The 17,182-nt window shown below is 37.4% G+C and overlaps 1 protein-coding gene across 2 annotated transcripts; it reads right to left on the bottom strand.

Annotated features, from left to right (window-relative positions):
• Nucleotides 1-1,169: 1,169 nt before the first annotated feature.
• Nucleotides 1,170-15,079, bottom strand: LOC115210792 (putative mediator of RNA polymerase II transcription subunit 26). 2 transcript variants are annotated; one of them, XM_036502412.1, is made up of 3 exons: nt 14,938-15,079; nt 13,622-14,820; nt 1,170-1,470 (listed from the first exon to the last, which is right to left on the bottom strand). In XM_036502412.1, exons 2-3 carry the CDS (start codon nt 14,780-14,782, stop codon nt 1,216-1,218), a joined length of 1,416 nt encoding a protein of 471 aa, XP_036358305.1. In that variant the 5' UTR covers nt 14,783-14,820; nt 14,938-15,079; the 3' UTR covers nt 1,170-1,215. The 2 variants fall into 2 exon arrangements, with proteins under 2 accessions (XP_036358305.1, XP_029635384.2); XM_029779524.2 differs by having other exon boundaries at nt 13,622-14,817.
• Nucleotides 15,080-17,182: the final 2,103 nt, after the last annotated feature.

The raw sequence follows: 17,182 nt of genomic DNA, 5'->3' as shown, positions 1-17,182 counted from the left end.
GACCAAAGACTTATGAGTGGATTTGGTAGACGGAAACTGAAAGAAGCCCATCGTATATATATATATATGCGTGTGTGTGTGTTTGTCCCCCTAGCATTGCTTGACAACCGATGCTGGTGTGTTTATGTCCCTGTTACTTAGCGGTTCGGCAAAAGAGACGGATAGAATAAGTACTGGGCTTACAAAAGAATAAGTCCCGGGGTCAAGTTGCTCGATTAAAGGCGGTGCTCCAGCATGGCCGCAGTGAAATGACTGAAACAAGTAAAAGAGAAAAGAGAGTATTTCTGAATACTATTTTTCCTGTTTGCATCACCATACATTATCGTTTAACGTTCTTTTTCCTGGACAGGATGCCAGTCCGTGGAAGATTCTTCATTTTTACCAGCTGAGTGGACTGAGGCAATGTGAAATTATGTGTTTTATTCAAGAACGCAACACATCGCCCAGTCCGCAAATCGAAGCTACAACCCTACGACCATGCGTCCAACACCCTAACCACTAAGCCATGCATCTCCACTATATATATATATATATATATATATGTATGTATGTATGTATGTATGTGTGTCTGTCTTTATCTTGATATCACATGATAGTTGCGAATGAATATCGTTGTCATACAAACATTATCGTTCATCTCTATATATATAAATGGCAAAATGTATGTCTGTGTGTGTGTGTGTGTATGTCCTTTATACAAATCCACAATTTTTCAGTTAGAGAGCTTGCGCTTTCTATGGTCATTCAAAACCGTCTAAGGGTGGTCATGCACATCTTTACATTTCCCCAGTCAACCCGCAAAGCCATTAAAAAATCAATAGACATGACTTTCTTGTGAATTTTCTATCCAAAATCCAATCAAAATGCCCGAAACTTGATACGCCAATTGAATGCCAGCTAGCTGTATGTGAATTGTCGGAGATTTGGACAGTACTCGTGTGTATGTGCACACACTAGCACTATGATCTGGCGTTGCCGGGTCATAGTGCTAGTTTGCAATATTTTGCAAACTTGTCTGTTCCTGGGGCAACATTACCGTTGTTTGGAAACAGGTGAGGGTTAGTGACAGAGAAAGCATACAAAATCTACCTCGATAAACTATTTCTTTTCTTCCTCACCAAGTTTTTGGCCATTTGCCTATCTCAGAAACAATTAGAACTAACAAAGGATCACTTATGATTATTTTTTATTGCCATTAATTATCGTCATCCTCATCTAACTACAGGAGAACCGCCTTGAACATATATTCATCTTGGTCAGTCCACAGTGTCTTAGTTTTGATTCACTGTACTTGAGAGGTGGTGTGTCGCACAAATCAATCAATCGGTCTCTTTCTTCAACTTCATCGATTGCATCGTCCAAAAGATCTTGGTGGGTTTGACAGGCCCTTTGCACTTTCAGTATTTGGATGTCTCGGTATATCTGTAAGAACTGTGAGGCAAGTTGTTCATCATGTTGTCGCAGCTGTACCTTCAATGAAAACATTTTATTTATATAAGTTTGGGTTTGGTTATTTTTAAGATAAAGAAAAAAATTACAATGCGACATAAATTTCTTTTAAATGCAGAATAAATAATAGATTTTTAGCTTAATTCAGAACTTGAATAGATGAAGTATTTCTTTTAATCAGTGGGCCATATATTTGGTTTTTTGCATATTGGGAATCTCCGTCATCGAAAACATAGGAATCTGCTGAACAAAAAAAATCAGAATGGTCATATGGGGTGGTGGGCTACAGACCCCTATATGGGAAAGGAAAAAATTTGACATCCCCTCCCCCTAGAACCTTCCCCCGAGTAATGAAAATCCTTCATGCCAAATTTGATATAGATTGATCCAGCAGTTTGGCCGACCGTAGAGGAAACACACAAAGACTGAATTTTATAGATGTACAAATGTCGGAAAAGGCAACTACAAGCCCTCGTAAAACCATCACCAGCGACGACTACCCAAACAGATTCGTGAGTTGGGGTGACTGTCACCTGAGTGGTGCAAAGGTGTCATCTGCCAGGAATAAGAATTCACCAACAAATATTGATGCACTGTTACCGTGCATGGCCCCAGAGTACTACTACTACTATCCTTGTTTATCACAGGTGTTTGGTTCCAGAATAAAAACACTGTGTTAAATGAATCCATGATGAACAAATAATATGAGTAAAAGGGGTTTCGTTGGAAGACCTAAAGTTCTGAGCATTGTAGAAGGTCGTCACTATGATGTGCTTTTGCAATCCAAGCAGAATTTTTGATTGCCAACCCATGTTATAGTGATAAGCGTAATACTGTTTACACCTGACTGTATTGTGTTATCCCAGATCAGTGATAGGCGAGGATAGATGGATATTGTTTTCTAATTTAGTCATAAGGCCAACCTTTAGTGAGAGAGACTTAGCTTAAGTAGTACCATATGTTATTGGCACCGAAAGAATGAAAGGCAAATTTGAACTCAGGACGTAAAGAGCCGGGAAAATATAATTTTGTCTGCTATGATTTATGTGTGCGCTTTTACGCACCAAGCACCTAAATAAGAGAACCTCTCAAAGCTAATAACGCAGTATTAACTGTTTATCAAGGCTTCTGCATTTTGCTTTATATACAGATATCATAAAACATTTTCTCGATACTCTAATGATTCTGCCAGCCTGCCACTTAATGGATAACATATATTACTCTACTTATTAACATTACTTCAGTACCTTCAACAAAGTAATACGTGTACTTGATATACAACCAGTATTCAAGCAGTAGATGGCAATAATGCAATCCGGATTTGGCCATAAATCATCATAAGATATATTTTAATAGGATTTTGTTTTATGTTTATACATAAGCATTAAGGAAAAAAGAAAACTTTGATTTCATTTCTGTCAACTTGTATGTTTGGGTTTGGCTTTTATGATAATGAAAAAATTACAATGAAACATTCCGTTGTGTCTAGGGAGAGTCATTTTCTTACACAACAGAATATGCTTCAACACACGAACTCACATAAAGAATCTTGCAAACCAAATCCAAAAACGAAATACAATGAAACAATTTTCTTTTTAATGCACAAAGAGTAGAGACATCAGCCTCGCTACCAAATGCAGATTGGTGAATGCAATCGTCTTCCCAATAACAACATATGGTTGCTGACCAGAAGAGAATTAATGCATTCGAGCTTTGGTGTTGGAGAAGACTTTTACGGATTCCATGGACAGCGAGGTTCACCAATGGAGAGATTCTTAACCAGATCAAGCCGAAACTGTCGCTAGAAGCTAGGATCACCACGCATAGATTGGCATATTTTGGTTATATTATGCGGAGAAAATCCCTGGAGAGGGACATCATGTTCGGAATAGTCAGTGGCAAGAGAGGAAGAGGCCGACCAAGAACCCGCTGTCTTGACACCATCAAGTGTGACACGGAAATGGCCATGGCCATCGCCAATCTGAAAGAAGCGACCCAGGATAGAACTGGCTGGAGAACAGTAATCCATCGAGTAACCGAGAGTCGACTCCGACTGAGCGGATAGATTGAGAGAAATAATAAATTTTAGCTTAATCCAGAACTTGAATAGAGGAAGTATTTGTTTCAACCAATGAATCATATATTATTTAGAAGTCATTAACTTTCCTTTTATGATAATTATACATTTATTTTGTACTGTGGGGGGACCAGCATGTCAAAGAATAGACCCAACGTTTTTTTGCATGCCAGAAAAGGCAGCTGAAAGAGTTTGAGGTAGGATTTGCATTCTGACCTCATAAAACCCAAGTTTATGATCAAATTAACAACCTTTGTATAATAACCTGGTTTCCTCCATCACACTTTACAATGTACAGAGAGAGAGAGAGAGATAGTAAAAGAGATACGGAGAGATTTAAAGTGCAGGGTGGGTGTACATATGTCTTGGTGGCAAGCAATGAGTAAAGAGTGCTACACACACACAATGAAATAGATATAATCATAAAGAGGAGAGAAGTAACTAACAGAAGTTAGAGACAGGGAGAGAGAGGAGGAATGAAACCGTAACAGTTCAGAATAGTATAATAAAGCGGGAAAGTATAGAAATAAAGTTCATAAAACAAAGTACGCTGAGTAAAATAGAAGTAAGCAGGAGGAGAGGGTAATAGGTAAAGGAGAGAAAAGATGGTGAGAGGGAGAAGGTAAAGAGATACTCAGAGGAGAGGAGAAAAAATAATAAAGTAATTAAATTAAAGCATATCATATTAGAAAAGTTACTTGAAAAACAATGAATATCATGTCAAAGGCAAGAATCATCAATTGGAACGGCATTTATAGTAAACAATTTCAAGCATGAAACAATGTTTTATATTTTTCTCTATAGAAGAAAGTTTTAGAGAAAAACTAATAAAAATATATTTGTATAAGTGTAAGCAGAGAAATATACTCGTATTATGTTAGGCAAAAAATAAATACAGATACATTAAAAAATGTGTGTGTGTGTGTTTCTGTTTACTCTCTTATACTCTTTACTCTTTTATTTGTTTCAGTCATTTGACTGCGGCTATGCTGGAGCACCACATTTAGTCGAGCAAATCGATTCCAGGACTTATTCTTTGTAAGTCTAGTACTTATTCTATCGGTCTCTTCTGCTGAACCACTAAGTTACGGGGACGTAAACACACCAGCATCGGTTGTCAAGCGATGTTAGAGGGACAAACACAGATACACAAACATACACACACACACACATATATATATATACGACGGGCTTCTTTCAGTTCCCGTCTAGCAAATCCACTCACAAGGCTTTGGTCGGCCCGAGTCTATAGTAGAAGACACTTACCCAAGGTGCCACACAGTGGAACTGAACCCGGAACCATGTGGTTAGGAAGCAAGCTACTTACCACACAGCCATTCCTGTGCCAATACTTCCCACACAGCCATTCCTGCGCCTATGTGTGTATCATAATTGGTGGTATAAAAGATGTACGGGCATATCAGACACACCTCAATTTCAGCAGCGTATATTCAGGAAAACTTTTAACGCATTAAAAATTATGAGAGGCCCAATTTTATCCCCCCACTTTTTTTTTTTGGTAATGGGGTTAGTGCGTTTTATGTGCCATCAAATATGGTGCATGTGTGTGTGTGTGTGTGTATAAAGACCGTCTTCAGTCATGAATGACCATGATGTTCCACCTAGAAAGCTCCCCTCGAAGGCACGAATCTGGGCAAGATTGTTTATGGAAGACCAACAGTCACCCATGCATACCAACCTCCCCTTTCCAAGCCACCAAAGTTATCCAAGGCAAAAGCAAAGGCCAATACAGCTTGGCATCAGTGACATTGCAACTCATTTCTACAGCTGGAGCAACATGAAATAAAATGTCTTGCTCAAGAACACAACACACGGCTCGATCCAGGAATCAAACTTACTACCTCATGATTGTGAGCCCGTGAAGGTGCATGGCTCACTGGTTAGAGCTTCGGGCTCACAATCATGTGATAGAGAGTTTGATTCCCAGACCAAGAACAGTACCTGTTAGAATCAATATTATTTGGTACCGCTTGAAGGAGTGGTCCAGTCGAAAGGTGTGGAAACTGTTATGACCTAGTGAGCAAGAGGATGATCGCCAATGTCTGAGTTTATTTTAATTTATTACATTTTAATTTATTATAAAATTATTATCATTGTAGTTGTTATTGTAGATTTGAAGAATCCATAGTGTCAAATAATATGCCTTATGATTACGCTTTGAATTAAAATGCTGCCAGAGTCGAGTTTCTTTTTCATCTTTTCCAGGTAGATAAGGTAAATTACAAGTGATATTTTGATATCATCAACTGTTCCGTTATTGCAAACGTGTGTATTGTCGGAAGCAGTAGCATCACCACAATAACCACGGCTCCTTCTACCACTTCACTACCAACCAGGGACCGCTCAAGTACCAGCAAATCGGGCAGTCACCCGGGACGCTATGTGCTAGGGAGCGCCAAGGAGGGCGTGACAAAGACAAGGAAATTTTCATGACCGTCAGCTTGTACATGCCGAAGTTCAGCTTGCCCAGGGAGCAATTTTTTTTTCTTTTCTTATGAGAGTTCCATACCCCAGTAATTAACTCATTTGCTTACAGCCAATCAGAGCTCACCTTGACCTTATTGTCAAGTTAACAAACACACTCTGCCATGTAAACTCAAGATGGCATAGGAGTGGCTGTGTGGTAAGTAGCTTGCTTACCAACCACATGGTTCTGGGTTCAGTCCCACTGCGTGGCACCTTGGGCAAGTGTCTTCTACTATAGCCTCGGGCCTCGAGCCTTGTGAGTGGATTTGGTAGACGGAAACTGAAAGAAGCCCGTCATATATATGTGTATATATATATATATATATATATGTACGTGTGTGTATATGTCTGTGTTTGTCCCTCCCAACATCACTTGACAACCGATGCTGGTCATCATGTATAAACCACTTCAAATATTATTTAAGCAAATTTAGTGATTTCATTTGTACTGTAAACCATTTACTATTTTTGTGATTGCCTCACCCTTCACTAAGTACGTACTTATTTTGCTTTATGGTTAAATCTAGCGCAGCTATCACCCCCACCCCCAGCATCCCCTCACCACCACCACCTCCATCAACGCTTGTCATAGCAGTCACTAGGTCATTCATTGTTTTGCTACCATGCTTTGGTGAGAGTCAAGACAGAATCCTCAATCATAATCTAATAAACTTGTCACAAACAAGAATATACTCATCTCTCTAACGCCCCTCCCTCCTTCTCCCTTCTCTATCTATCTATCTACCTATCTATCTATCTATCTATCTATCTATTTTTTTTCCTCTCCCCCTTTTTTTTAAACCCCCCTTTTTTTACCTCTTTCTCTCCTTTTACGATCCCTTTTGATCGAAACTCCCCCTTCCTTTTTTTTTTTTTTTAAACCTTCAAAAGAAAAGCTCTACCTTGTAATTTGTTCTATCTGTGTGCAGCCCTGTGTGGCTAATAAAGAAACATCTCTATCTATCTATCTATCCATCTATCTATTTATCCATCTATCCCTCTGTCTATCCGTGTTTCTGTCTACCTGTCTATCTATCTATCTACCTACCTATCCATCCATCCATCCGTCTATCTATATATCTATCTATCTATCTATCTATCTATCTATCTATCTATCTACCTATCTATCTATCTAACTATCTATCTATCTATTTATCTACCTACCTATCTATCTATCTAACTATCTACCTATCTATCTATTTATCTACCTACCTATCTATCTATTTATCTACTTACCTATCTATCTATCTATCTATCTATCTATCTATCTATCTATCTATCTACCTCTATCTCTATTTTTGGCAACCTGCTCTTACACTACAAATTAATCGGATTTAATAACAGGTTACCGACCCTCTGATGACTCACATCGCTTTTGTTTTGTTAACTTGTCGTTTTTGGTGGGAGTGTTTCTATGGGAATTTAATCAACAGCCCAAGAGAAAGTAAGTGACACCAAATATTGTTGTTGTCTATGAACCTCATTGGAGGGAAAACTGGTTGCATTATTCGTCATAGGACACAGATTAAGAAACTCCAAGCAAACAGGTGCCTGTCGCGAATAATTCTAATGTAAGAAAATTTTACGTAAATGCAGGCATGACTGTAAGAAAAGTATGTGGAATCGCAGGCGTGGGTGTGTGGTAAGAAGCTTGCTGGCAGAAACGTTAGCACGCCGGGCGAAATGCTTTCTAGTATTTCGTCCGCCACTGCGTTCTGAGTTCAAACTCCGCCGAGGTCGACTTTGCCTTTCATCCTTTCGGGGGTCGATAAATTAAGTACCAGTTACGCACTGGAGTCGATGTAATCGACTTAATCATCCCTTTGTTTGTCCCCTCTATGTTTAGCCCCTTGTGGGCAATAAAGAAATAAGAAGCTTGCTTCCCAACCACGTGGTTCCGGGTTCAGTCACTCTGCACGACACGTTGAGCAAGTGTCTTCTACTATAGCCTCGAGCCGGTCAAAGCCATATGAGTGAATTTGGTTAACAGAAACTGAAAAAAGCCTATCGTGTGTGTGTGTGCGTGCGCGCATTTGTCCACCACCCACCCCGCTTGATGAACGGTGTTGGCATGTTTATGCCCCCGTAAGCTAGCAGTTCAGCAAAAGCATCCGACAGAATAAGTACAAGGCTTTAGAAGTGCTGGTTCGATTCGTTCGACTAAAAATTCTTCAAGGCAGTGCTTCAGCATGGCCACAGTCTAATGAAACAAGTAACAGTTTTTAAAAAAATGACAAACGCATGGAATTGTTATTTACAAACTGTTCATTGAAAGTATCGTGAGGGCGCGTGGCTTAGTGGTTAGGGCATTCGGCTCATGATCGTAAGGTTGTGAGTTCGATTCCCGGCGACGCGTTGTGTCCTTGAGCAAGACACTTTATTTCACGTTGCTCCAGTCCACTCAGCTGGCAAAAATGAGTTGTACTTGTATTTCAAAGGGTCAGCCTTGTCACTCTCTGTGTCACACTGATTATCCCCGAGAACTACGTTAAGGGTACACGTGTCTGTGGAATGCTCAGCCATTTGCACGTTAATTTCACGAGCAAGCTGTTCCGTTGATCGAATCAGCTGGGACCCTCTTCGTCGTCGTAACCGGCGGAGTCTTTAATTGAAAGTATCATTTTTTTCTTAGTTATACAATTTTAAGGAATCGTTGTATGGTGTAGTGATTATGAAGTGTTCGTGTGTGGGTGTGTGACCATGTGCGAGTTGTATGTATGTATGTATGTATGTAGTAGACAGACAGACAGACAGACAGACAAACAGACAGACAGACAGACAGACAGACAGACAGATGAAGGCTTGGTCAACTTGGGTTTCACATGCAGTTAATAATTTTGTACATAATTCCCCATCTCTCAAATTGTCCTCCAAAACGAACCATGTTATTCACTTTAGCTTTTCTCCAATTAAGTGAATGCGATTTACGATTTATTCCCAAGTTTGATGGAAGTGGCGGGTGGGGGGTGGGGGGGGGGGGATATCTAATTCTACCAAAGATAAAAAAAACTGCCATCCTTGGCCACAATGTATAGAGTCTGGATTTCTGGTGAGAAAAAAAATCCACACGATTGATTGACGTTTGCACGTTTGTTTAATGGCGCGCACACGGACGGACACACGTGTGAAACGAAAAAAATCTAACTGAATATTAAGTTATGGGAAGAGATAAAAAAAAAAAAAAGGGCAGGGAGGGGGGAGGGGTGATTGTTATCAATATTGAGGTTTATAGGAGATTGTTTTGTTTTGTTTTGTTTGTTTTGTTTTTTGTTTGTTATCTTGAAGTGGTTTATCACAGAGCAATAAATATAACACTGAAGTAAGCAGGTAGAGTGGCACATAAGTGAGCAACGGTAGTAGTAGTAGTAGTAGTAGTAGTAGCAGTGGCGGCGGTGGTGGTGGTGGCAATAGTAGTAGTAGTAGTAGCGGCGGTGGTGGTGGTGGTGGTGGTGGTGGTGGCAGTAGTAGTAGTAGCTGCGGTGGTGGTGGTGGTGGTGGTGGCAATAGCAGTAGTAGTAGTAGTAGTAGTAGTAGTCAGGTGAACAGTTCTAAAAACCGACAAATACCACCACCATCACCCACAAAAATTGTAACTGAAATCCTTTGCCCCCCCCTCCGCACCACCACCACCACCACCATTACCTCTTTATTAATGTAAAGCCAAAATCGTGTTTGCATCCCTGATGATTTTTCTCTCTTTGTCCATGGTTTTGGGGTATGTTAAAAAATGTATAAACCTGAGTGGCTGTGTGGTAAGTAGCTTGCTAACCAACCACACGGTTCCGGGTTCGATCCTACTGCGTGGCACCTTGGGCGAGTGTCTGATACTATAGCCTCAGGCCGACCAAAGCCTTGTGGGTGGATTTGGTAGATGGAAACTGAAAGAAGTCCATTGTATATATATATATATATATATATATATATATATATGTATGTATATACGTGTGTGTGTTTGCATGTCTGTGTTTGTCCCTACACCATCGCTTGACAACCGATGTTGGTGTGTTAACGTCCCCGTAACTTAGCGGTTCGGCAAAAGAGACCGATAGAATAAGTACTAGGCTTACATAGAATAAGTCCTGGGGGTCGATTTGCTCGACTAAAGGTGGTGCTCCAGCATGGCCACATTCAAATGACTGAAACAAATAAAAGAATAGACTAAGGCATAGTTGTACGGTTAAGAAGATCACTTTGCAGGCATGTGGTTTTCGGGGGTTCAGTCCCAGTATGTGCCTCCTTGCGCAGGTGCCTTCTACTATCACCGTGGACTGGACCAATGCCTTGTAAGTGAATTTGGTACATGAAAACTGTGTGGAAGCCTGTTAAAGCAAATACATAAGCGTATGTACGAGGGGTTGCTGTAAAAATCCTGGTTTGGGGTAAAAGAATATACAGGAGGATCAGTTAATTATGTTTTTATACAATACTAGCAGCATAGCCCGGCGTTGCCCGGGTATGTAAGAGCCCCTAGAAGGCAACGACTAATCCCAATCTAGTCCTTTCCCTCTAGGGAACGAAGGCGCATGTGTAGGTTGCAATGTCTTCTCTTCACTCGAATACTTCTGTGTATAGAATGTTCCTAGCTGTCCCTTTGGGCGAAAACATGAAAACATCATTGTGCCTCCCAACGCCTGAACAGCCCACATACAGCCCAGAAAATGTGTTGCATATAAAAAGGTTAGATTCTCGACCCCATGTCGAATTTATCGATTTTTTCAGAACTGGAGGAACTTTTCAAAATTTTCGCTGCGTTAGTTTCGAATTATGACATTGGGCTATGTGTGTCTCAAGTTTCATCAGAATCGGTTGAAAGCCGTGGTCAGGGTGAGGGTACAACCTGACAGACACACAGACACACAGACAGACAAACTGCTGTTTATATAGAGTGAGATGAGATGAGATGAGATATTTCTCTTTCAGATTCCCACACTAATTGCAGTGGTCCTTATTTTTTCTAAACCTTGTAAAGGCACTTGGAAGTTTGGGCCTCCAAACAGATCTTTTGCGATACTTTTAAAAACCCTTCGTGTGTGTATACATATATATATATATTTATATAAACACCCCTTCATGTGCAGTTGTATGTGTATATATATATAGAGAGAGAGAGAGAGAAAATAGTAAAAAGTGAAAAAACTACAGAAGGCTTAAAGGTTAAAAAATATATATATTTGCGTCAATATGTCTGAAGAATATAAAAAAAAATTTTTTTCCTTACAATGACATAATTTAGAAGAAAGACCGGTTTCGCGTTTAGCTTTTCAAATTCTTACGACGTTATGTTTATGTTGAATATATATATATATATATATATATATATATATATATATATATATATATATATATATATATATATTATATATATATATATTATATATTATTATTATTATTATTATTATAAAGGCAGATTTTATCTGCCTCCCTTTGTAAGTTATAGAAATCTACAATATAGGATTTCTTCAATTACAATTTACCTAGCATTTTTAAGAGTAGAATGCATCGGGTCATGCCAGGTCAAGTTTTTAAAATTTAAACTCCAATTAAGCAAAATTTACAGAAAACTCACATTCTGGTGTATATGTCAAATGCTCTTCTTAATGTGGTTTACACCACACGCAAACGCACACACACACACACAAAGGGAACGAACTGTTTCACTGACGCTATCACCCTTCTCCTCCTTTGTCTTTGCAAGTTTGCAGCTATTAAAGTGAAAACAGTGAATCCGACAGCGATAAAGAAAACGAATTGGTACCTGAATGGAGTGAAAATTTAAAAACTGTTTCTTTCGGTGATTTTTCTGAAGAAACTGGACCAAGCCACAGACTTTCCCAGAAGAGTAAAGCCTTAAACTATTTCTATTTACTTTTTCGAATGAGCCTATTTGAAATCATTACGGCAGAAACGAACTGTTATGCTAAACGTAAACAAAACGAAAGAAAGGATAGTTTGTTATTTCCCACAACCTTAAATGAAATTAAGGCCTATTTTGCCATAAATATTATTATGGGTATCAGAAAGTTACCCAGAATAACAAATTATATCGTAAAATTTTGTTGTATACCCATTGAATATTAGCTAATAACCCATTTTCTATAGCGATGTTTGAACAAAATTTTAATAATTTTATATATTGTTGAATTTACCTGTATCTACCTGCAATTAGAGTCACTTTGTGACAAAAATTATAGTATAGAATTGGTTGAGGACATTTCATTAAATTATCTTCCAAAAATCACATAATATATTGATAAATAAAAAAGTTATTGTTGTTTAATGAAACCAGACTAAATTTATGATTACGTTAGAAAATAATTGAAACACATAAGGGGTGTATTTTGGTCAGAAATATAGTAACGAAAGGGTTAAGAAAAACCAAACCGGGTATCTTATAGTCGTGAGTCATATCGAGCCCTTCTGGGTATTAGCGCGCGTCTACGATGAGTCTACGATTTAAAAAAATTTACCATCATATTTTTCCATTTTAATGCATTTTTTTCGCTATTATATAAGGGAAGTAACTCTCTAAAAATATCTACGATGTGTCAACGATTTAAAAAGAAATTTACCTTAATTTTTTTTCCATTTTAATGCATTTTTTTCCTATTTTTTGGCTATAACTCTCTAAAAATGCTTATATAGTTATTTCCCTTACAAACCGAGCAACGCCGGGCGATACTGCTAGTATATATATATATATATATATATATATAATATATATATATATATATATATATATATATATACATATATATATATATATATTATATTATATATATATATATATTGGTAAAAACGGTAAGATAACAAAAGAAAGAAAGAGACCTCAATATTATGTAAATAGAGGAAATTTATCTGTAAAATAATATGTCACAGATAACCGAAGAGATTGTGTTGTGGATTTCCACCTCGGCATCCGAAACTCAGAGTTTTATCTTGGCTATTGAATAATTGTCACATATTATTTTACAGATAAATTCCTCTATTTACATAATATTGAGGTCTCTTTCTTTCTTTATATATGTCACATTATTTTACAGAGATATATATATATATATATATATATATATATATATATATATATATATATATAGATAGATAGATAGATAGATAGATAGATAGATAGATAGATAGATAGATAGATAGATAGATAGATAGATAGATAGATATTAGGATGGTATTATTAAAATACCATCACACGTGACAAGCGAATTATCAGCCGTACAGGCAAATTAATAAAATATATACATATAGATAGATAGATAGATAGATAGATAGATAGATAGATAGATAGATAGATAGATAGATAGATAGATAGATAGATAGATAGATAGATAGATAGATATAGATATATACGTAGCAGACAACAACTAGCCTTTGGCTGCTATTTGAACCCCGTTTGTCCACTATTTTCATTGGTTGGTATTGGCGCGACAGAGTAAGAGACAAATTGCGCCAATACCAACCAATCAGAGTAGTGAACACAGCGGGGTCTGCTACGTTCGATATAATAAAGAGGAGAGGAATTTCACTCAAGTATACGCTACAATACCATCAAATATGGTTGGTAAAACAAAGAGACAAAGAAAAATGTAAACCCCGACTTACCAATTCTCCTTGTAAAATATTCAGTTTTTTACCAAAGTCATGTGTGTTGCTTCCAGAAAGTTTTCTTCCGGAGTTATTAATCTCACTGCCTTTTGGTAAAGTTCCACTGGCTTCAGAAAAGTAATTGTTCCTTATAAAATCGTTGCATTTATTGATGGATAGCATTTGTTTATCGGTTTCTGTTTTGTCTAATGAAGGAGGCTCATCTTCAAAAGACCCGTTAATTTCTTTGGAGTTAAGTTGGTTCTTATCAACAGTCAATCGATGAATCCTGGAATTTGAATTATTGTCTTTAACTCCAGAGGAATCTTTTGAGTCTTTTGATTCTAAATCATGCCGATTAGTCTGAATTTTTTGCTCAGAAGAACATGGTTGCAAAAATGACGTGCTTTCTTTTGAAGTTGAGAAAGCTCTAGCTGTTTGTTTGTTTGTAAAGGAACCTTCATTGTTTTTTTCAATGAGATTGACGGGTTTTTGGTTTGTTTGAACAGTAAACGCCTGGGTATTATCAGAAGAGATTTGTTCCCTTGAGATATCTTTTGCTACAGAGATCTTAGTATCTTCCTTCTGGTGTGTATCAAAATTCTCATTCGCGTCTTTTTCAACCACAGTATCGACAGGTTTCTTCGCATAAACCACATGGCTTTTATTTACAGATGCATTGTCCACACTGCTAGAATTATAACCAGGACACTGACCAACGTGTGGTGGTTCTTTACAGCAATCATCACTTGTGTAAATATCTGAAAAATCACTATCATTTGAACTTGTCGTCTCGTCAATATCAGAATCAATATCAATCGCTGTTTGAGATTTTAACGGGTTTCGCGGCTGATTTATTTGGTTTCTTGCTTTCAGTATTGGACTCAGTTCTCCATTAATCGCTCCCGTATCCCTGTGAGAATGATCACCAATTCCATTAGATTGTACAAAAGTTCCTGACTTTGTTTTACATCTATTGAAGCGCCAGACGGATTGTTTACTGCTCTGCGAGCTGTTTTTGTCATCACGCGGACTACTCGTTTTTTTCATGTCGCCACAGCAAAAGCTATTGTACATACATACGCCTGTCTCAGGTTTGCTCAGTTTTAACTTCTGCGCCAGAATCATTACTGTATTCAAACTATCTTGTGGAGCATCTTCATCTTTTGACGACCACATCTTTATTATTATTATTATTATTATTATTATTATTATTATTATTATTATTACTATTGCTATTATTATTATTATTATTATTATTATTATTATTATTATTATATTATTATTACTATTTATTATTATTATTATTATTATTATTATTATTATTATTATAACATGCTATGTTAGTCAGTAAATTGATGTTTTGAGGCTTGGTGACAACAGGCCTCCTCAAATCTCAAAAAGCTTTCTAAGGATTCTCGTAAAATATTAGATCGTTTTTTTCTGCAGGTCAACAATGATCGTCTCAGTTCCAGTATCTGTGTTATTATTGTTGTTGTTGTAAATAAATGTTTTTTCTATAATTATAATTACATCTAAAAATTTAAATATAAACTCGCTAGTTCAATGTATTGTAGCAGTTGTTTGTATTATAGTTATGGTTATGGAAGGTACTGATTGGTAGATCGATCGAACTTCTATTGCATCAAGTTTGCAGGAACATTTATGTTCAAATCCTTCATGGATGGATTTGACATTTCACTCTTCCACGGTGAAGAAAACGTATATATATATCAGAACTATATAAGACCCGATTCATTTGAATGTATTTGATACTACGTTTCGTTGAACCAATTCTCACTCACAATCTCTTTTCTTTATTGTTTGGTAAGTAATAAAAAAAATGGAAAAGAAATGCTTGGTGAAGTTATGATGTTTATGATGAAAGCAGTACCAGCTGTCGTAGAAAGGAATTAGTCTTCGTGTGATAAGGAAGCCATCAACAATTGCGAAGGTAATAACCCAATCTAAAAAGAACAAAGAGAAAATATTAATAACACACTAACAAATCTGCAAGAAATTTCCACATATAACTATAACAACTATTTTAAATATATATTTATTTACTACCCACAAGGGGCTAAACATAGAGGGGACAAACAAGGACAGACAAAGGGATTAAGTCGATTGTATCGAACCCAGTGCGTAACTGGTACTTAATTTATCGACCCCGAAAGGATGAAAGGCAAAGTCGACCTCGTTGGAATTTGAACTCAAAACGCAACGGCAGATGAAACAGCTATTTCTTTACTACCCACAAGGGGCTAAACACAGAGAAGACAAACAAGGACAGACCAACGGATTAAGTCGATTACATCGACCCCAGTGCGTAACTGGTACTTAATTTATCGACCCCGAAAGGATGAAAGGTAAAGTCGACCTCGGCGGAATTTGAACTCAGAACGTAACGGCAGACGAAATACCGCTAAGCATTTCGCCTGGCGTGCTAACGTTTCTGCCAGCTCGCCGCCTTCATAAGAACTATTTTAAATATAATTTTTAAAAACAACAGCGATGGCCATCTTTCGATCTCTGAACATAAAACGGCTGTCAATAAAGTGGGGGCAAACTAAAAGGGAAGTCAATGAATGAACCGTGAAAGATAAATAAATAAATACCGCATGTGATAGCACTCAAAGAAGAAAAATCACTGCTAGGTCTTATGTGTAAAGTTGAACCTATTTTACATGCTTTAATGCATTGAAAACGTTTTTTTTTCTTCTGAATATGCACTGCAAAAACCATCTTACAAACAAGAACTCTGAGCACCTTTTCAAATTCCATCTGTCTAACACCCGTGGACATGTTTACTAAGTCAGAAAACAGCACAGCTCCCATGACTTTCGGAAACATTTTTTGACGCTAAGAGTTGCTGAAGTATGGAACAAACTGCCGGCATCAGTTGTTAGTTGTCGGAGCACTGCATCCTTCAAAACTTACATGCTTCCTGAGATTCGCCAACACTACACCTGATTTTCTCCCCTCCATACACACAAGCAAGCATGTATCTGACTCATACACTGTTCGCTTCCCAGACATTTGTACATCACTGCATATGCTTTATACACACTTTTGACAAGTTGTGGTGCACCTGAGCACTGTATACAATACCAGGCTCCCGTGGCTTTTATGGGTTTTTCCACGAGTAACCTTTCGAAGCGCCTCCCCCTATTGGGAGTTTTAATTGTTACTTATTTGTCATCCTGCTTTTGTACACGGACTTTTTCAAACGGACAAAACCCTTTGTAACTTTCGTCCCGTGTTTTGTCCCTTTATGTTTTGATTTTTGTTAGCCCTTGTGGCCAATAAACGAACGAATTATTATTATTATTATTATTATTATTACTACTACTACTACTACTACTACTACTACTACTACTACTACTATTATTAATTATTATTATTATTATTATTATTATTATTATTATTATTATTATTATTATTATTATTATATTATTATTATTATCATTATTATAAAATCAGAGTGCTTGCCATTAAAAAATTGGGTTATCTCCCCTCTAAAAAAATCCAGTTAATATGGCGACAAAAGACCGGATGAAAAGAGATCCTTTTGATTCA

Source organism: Octopus sinensis, linkage group LG4 (genome assembly GCF_006345805.1).
Source record: "Octopus sinensis linkage group LG4, ASM634580v1, whole genome shotgun sequence".
NCBI lineage: Eukaryota > Metazoa > Mollusca > Cephalopoda > Octopoda > Octopodidae > Octopus > Octopus sinensis.
Note: the sequence above shows the minus strand (reverse complement) of the source record. Positions and strands in the feature narration are given on the sequence as shown.

What these genes read in the sequence shown, in the direction of transcription:
- LOC115210792 (XM_036502412.1), bottom strand. Translation starts at nt 14,782, where the DNA reads ATGTGGTCGTCAAAAGATGAAGATGCTCCACAAGATAGTTTGAATACA. An exon ending in ATATTTTACAAGGAGAATTG is followed by an intron (nt 1,471 to 13,621) that starts GTAAGTCGGGGT and finishes TTTTCATTGAAG; the next exon opens with GTACAGCTGCGACAACATGA.